The following is a 5,491-nucleotide window of genomic DNA, read 5'->3' on the forward strand; positions in this document are numbered from 1 at the left end:
TGACGGATGGATCTGAAAAGTTGATCGCATGAGAGAATCTGCATTGCGGTTAGACTACTTGAGCTCCGATTTCAACATCTTTAAATACATTAATAGACAATAGAAAGTTATAGCAGTTAACATTTTTTGTTATCATCAAAATGAAAGATTAGAGTCTAACTAATATATATATTGTTAAAATATTATGAATTAAATTAATTATTCATAATCAACTCTCAAAAATTAACCAACCAAACTGTATGACTTACCCGTAGCCCATTAAGAGCAGGCTGAGATCGTTAATACGACGACGTTTCACTTATTTCTTCTTAATATTATTTTTGTTCGTCCCTTCCATGAAATCCTAAGACGAGGAATTAATTATAACTAGGTCAGTTGAAATCCCCAAAGACTGAATACTCAGGCATTTGCTCTTTCCAACCCGAAATGGCTTTCTCCACTCGCCTCCTTTCCAGATCTACTCGCCAGGTTTCGTTTTAATCCCTTCTATTGTGAATTGATAGATCTATTTATATAATGAGCAAAAGTTTCACTAAATTATTACGTTTTCGTTTGATTATTGCTGTGTTACAGATATATGTGGATTGGAAGCTTAAAATTTATGTTTTTTCCAGGTGTATAGTGGACAGAGTATTCTAGTACGATCGGAGTATGCTGTTCCAGCTCGTGGCATTGTGAAAGGAGCTGGCTTGAATCCCCCAGCGTTAAAGGGTGATGGTGAGTTCTAAATTTAATTTTTTCCACTGTTATTACTGTTGATTTTATGGTTTTTTTCTTGTGGAATCGTTGATTTTTCTATTCGGTAATTGTGTTTAGAATTTTTTTTTGACCAATGACGAAATGCGTATCAAAATTTCAGAATTCGTAAGAAAGAGGCTGAGGAAGTCTAATATGTTGCATCTTGAAGTTCTCTATTTAAAAAATAGTTCAGCAATTGTAACTTCATCGTTCTTCTCTTTTTAGTGTGTCATATTCTCCATGATCTATATTGTCTAATGTTGTGAAAAACGAGGGGACTGAATTGGGGCTTCCTGTGGTGATTATATAAGGCATGTTCAAGATTCTGGCGCATCATGTTGATTCCCTTTGTGTCTTTAATTTTATTTTGCAGTGTCTAGGTTTCATTTCATAAAATATTATGCTACTTCTGATTATGTTTTTTGCACAATGACTTTTAACCTTATATCCTTCAATATGTTTTTGGTAGGCTTCCCTGTGTTTGTTTGAATGACTGCCATCTGATGTAAACAGAAAAAATCTTCAGTGTCATTATTCTCCCTCTTGTTGTTACTCTTTTTTCATATTCTTTTTTTACATGTCAGTGTCGCTTATTCCACACAATTCTCTGTGCTCATTGACATCAATAGTTTTACGTGCACTGGGAGTCAAGTTTGGTTACAAAAACTGGAAATATGTACACTTTCAGTTATTTTACTTTTTGTATTGTTTGGTACATCATTCAATGTGTGATACCAACCATGTTTGATGTTCAATCATATAGATGATAAATACCTCAGAATTCACAGTCCATTCATATAATAAAAACTTAAATAAGTTTAAGTACTTGCATCAATCACGTGGGTGGAAGGGTAAGAAACAGCAGAGATCCTCATGGAGTGAATTTGGATGTTCTGAATGAAAATTTGGCAAAGAAAAATGAGTTAGTTATCAGTGGTGCTGATACAGAGCGTTGTCTGTTCAATAAAGAAAGTGTTGAGAAACTTTTCCTCTTGCTTTGGTTTTTAGTTTTATCTGAGGGTATATTTGTTACTGGTTTCCAGGAGTCTTAACTTCTGATGTTAGTCTAGTAGCAGTGTAGATGTATGTTGCCTTTTGTTTCTTGAAAACTTTGCTTTGTTGGTTGATCCTGTTAGATTCTCAAGTTTCTTTTATTTATTTGCTGTCCGAGATGATTTTTTTCCCAACAATTATATATAAGTGAATGTGATTTTTAAGGTTTTCTGACTCAGTGACTGTTAAGCTTTTTGATGTTTTTAAAGTGAGCTGCTCACTGTTGCACGTTTTTATGAAGAAATGTTGAAGGGCATTTTTCTTGAGGTTAAGAAGAAATTCGACACAGCCATAGGGATTCTTCGAAAAGAGAAAATTACAATAGATCCTGATGATCCGGCTGCAGTGGCTGATTATGCTAAGGTTATGAAGGCTGTTAGGGAAAAGTAAGATGTTGCTGCCTTTATTATTGTGAATTTTGAATGTAATGCCCTGATTAAATTTCCTTCCCTCTTGTCTGACTCATACAAATAAACCATACTCTTCAAAATAAAAACTTAAGTGTAATCATTGATTTTTCATTCCATGGTGACTAAGTGCTGGGTCGTAGTTGACCGTCTATCATTCGGTATACTATTAGTGTAGACCCAGGGGCAAACGTTATAGAAACTAATGTCTGCTAATAGTTTGACCCATTGAGAACGTACTCTCTATACGGGTCTTTTTGAAGATACAGAGATCACTCATTAAATGTTTTTATCATGTACTTCCTAGAATTAAACCATTGACCAATTTTGTGTGGTCTAGACTTTTCGTCTTCTGCTGCATAATGACTCTCTCATCCTTTTATCCACTTTCCTGTGTACACAACACTTTTAAATACTGTCCAGGTTCTCTTTGATTTTAAGGATGTTACCATGTATAAATTTATTCTCTAACGCGGCTTCTCTCGTGTTTGTAAAATTCTCCCTGTTCTACCATCTAGTATAATTTGTCGGGCATCCTGATGATTTATGATTTATCCCTAGTCTTCTTTTGTTATCTGGTATGGTTTATTCTGCAGGGCTGATCTTTTCTCTGAGTCACAGAGGATCAAATTCACCATCGAAACACGGACACAAGGCATCCCTGATGCTCGATCCTATTTGCTGGCATTGAAGGACATAAGAGTCAAGTATGTTCTTGCATTAAATCTTCGATTCTTTTTCGTCACGGAGATTACTTTTCTGTGTGATGTCTGTGGATTTTTTTTCCTGTGGTCCATGTTTATCTCCTAGAAATGCTCGTAGAAATGAGCAAAATACCCAATTTTTAGATTCCCTAGGCTAAAGTCATGAGATTATGCTAAGCTTGTCGTCGAAAAAATTAGATATTCTCTGTTGATATTTAAATTTTCTTAATGAAATTTCGGTGTGAGTTTAATATGAATTTTGTTGTTCATTAAGACCCTTGGAACAAATTATATCCGCACTCTTTCGTGTAATCTTGATGACAATCCCAAAACATACAGTTTTTAAACCAAAGTGCTTGAACATGGTTCGTCTCTATGTTGAGGTGCAATAATTGTCCCGACTGGATAGAGTGATCGAACTATGGCGTTTGGGCTGCTATATGCGGTTTTAAATATTAGAGTTGCACCATTACCACAATCTATAGCTTTTGGTAAAGTGGTAATTTCTCGGTCCTACAATTAGTATCAGAGCCAAGGTCATGTGTTCGATTCCTATTGATTGCAAGGAGTTCGATTATCAAGAGGAAGTTTTTGAAGTGCAATAATTGTCCTTGTTGGGTAGAGCGATCGGACCCTAACGCTTTGGTTGCTATGCGATTTAAAAGATTTGTGATGCACCATTACCACCAGCTATAACTTTTGGTAAAGCGGTCAGCGTTCGGTCCTACGCTCTAGTCATTGAGAGTTCCAAATCTGGATAGTCTATATCTAAACCGATTCGAACCAAAGTTTTGTTATATGAACTTTAGTGGTCAGGAAAAAAGTGTTGCATCTCCTAAGGTTGTGAAACTGATTAAATATTCTATCATTATATTTTAATTTCAAAATACTAAGAATACTTCACTTTTTATTTTATACAAATTGTGCTTAAATATAATTTATAGAAATCAAGTGGTATAAAGAAGATGAATTAAGTTGAGGTATTTTAGTCACCCAATACTTGAGCACTTTTAGGTTCCACATGGCTCCAATTTCACTTTGAGTTTCTATTTCTAGGGACCGGAACCGAGCTGTAACATATCAGTTTGGGTTCCGGTTTTTGGAGATGGTTCTGGTTTTATTTTATGTTTGGAAAGGAACCATGACAAGGTCTACTTCATTTATAGTTTATCTCGTAATAACCTTTGGCAGGCGTGGTCTCATTGATGAACTGGGTGCAGAAGCTATGATGATGGATGCACTGGACAAAGTTGAGAAAGAACTGAAGAAGCCGCTTCTGAGAAACGATAAGAAGGGAATGGCCCTTCTTACAGCAGAATTTGATAAGATCAACCAAAAGTAAGTGTAGGAATTGAAACTCAAAATTCTTGAAGAATGTAAATATGAAAGTTACAGAAAATCGGAGGGACAGTGGTCTGGAATGATCTTTTTGGCCGAACGCAAGTATATTACAACTTTGTACTCTTACGTGCTTGATAAAGGTTGATATAATGATTTTACTCATTACTACTGATTATGAAGGCTCGGCATTCGTAAAGAAGAGTTGCCCAAATATGAGGAGCAGTTGGAACAGAAAATTGCTAAAGCTCAGCTGGAAGAACTGAAGAAGGATGCTGTTGAGGCCATGGAAACTCAAAAGAAGCGGTACCCCTCTTATTCACACGCGCATCTCTTTATGCAGATTTAGAGGGTTCTTTATTTGAAATTTCGTGTTAAATTTCTGGAAATTTATTTTTGTTTGCTCAAACATTTTTTTGACACCAAACTCTTACAGGGAAGAATTCCAGGATGAGGAAGTGCCCAATGCGAAGTCGTTGGACATCCGAAACTTCCTTTAGAAATGAAACATTTATCTATTTGTTTTCTTTTGTTATGCATTCTGTGTCTCTGGAAATCTCCTAGGTGTGTGAGGAGAATAATTCTGCTGACGAAGTGAAGAGTAAGTTAGAACCATTTCGAATAATATAATAATAACATGTCGAAATTTACTCGACGTACACATTGAAACTTGGTCATCTGTTAATCACCTTTCCTTTTATGTAGTTCTCTCTTGAAACAGGCATCAATTATGCTATGTACTTGAGTGTAATATATACTTCCATCGCCTCGTACATAGGTACTATGATATTTGGTGTGCGTGTTCTGTTTCTTATTTGGCCACAGTTTCATCTCTGTAAACTTAAGGTTGTGGTATAATGTGACTTTTGAATGTCATGTTTTTGGTCACATTTGGTTGTAGAATAACTGAATGAATAAAACCTAATGTACAAAATAGGCATACTTCGAACTTTCATTATGGGTCGTTCCACCATTTGATAAAAAATGAAAAATATAACTAGGCCGAGAGGTTAAATATTAACATTAATTATTCTAGATAGATTCAAATAAACGTGTGTGTAAAACCTTGTATGGGAAATATAGACGTAAATAGATCACATTCTTGAAATGTCAAAAAACATAGATAAGGCCGCAGTTCCAGGTCCTATAACTATCCCCTTTTTTTTTCAACTAACGTGAGTGACCCATATCCATAGTCAACAAGGGCTTCTCTCACAGCTTCACAAGTAAGTTCCCTCTTTTCTAGAGCAG

The 5,491-nt window shown here is 35.5% G+C and overlaps 1 protein-coding gene across 1 annotated transcript; it reads left to right on the forward strand.

Moving 5' to 3' along the window:
- The first annotated feature begins 282 nt into the window (after nucleotides 1–282).
- On the forward strand, nucleotides 283–5,051 carry LOC140968631 (probable ATP synthase 24 kDa subunit, mitochondrial). Its single transcript, XM_073429648.1, has 7 exons — nucleotides 283–468; nucleotides 615–717; nucleotides 2,033–2,177; nucleotides 2,795–2,905; nucleotides 4,094–4,240; nucleotides 4,424–4,546; nucleotides 4,677–5,051. The coding sequence occupies exons 1-7, from the start codon at nucleotides 427–429 to the stop codon at nucleotides 4,738–4,740; spliced, it is 735 nt and encodes a 244-aa protein (XP_073285749.1). The 5' UTR covers nucleotides 283–426; the 3' UTR covers nucleotides 4,741–5,051.
- The last annotated feature ends 440 nt before the right edge of the window (nucleotides 5,052–5,491 follow it).

Source organism: Primulina huaijiensis, unplaced genomic scaffold (genome assembly GCF_012295235.1).
Source record: "Primulina huaijiensis isolate GDHJ02 unplaced genomic scaffold, ASM1229523v2 scaffold37407, whole genome shotgun sequence".
Classification (NCBI taxonomy): domain Eukaryota; kingdom Viridiplantae; phylum Streptophyta; class Magnoliopsida; order Lamiales; family Gesneriaceae; genus Primulina; species Primulina huaijiensis.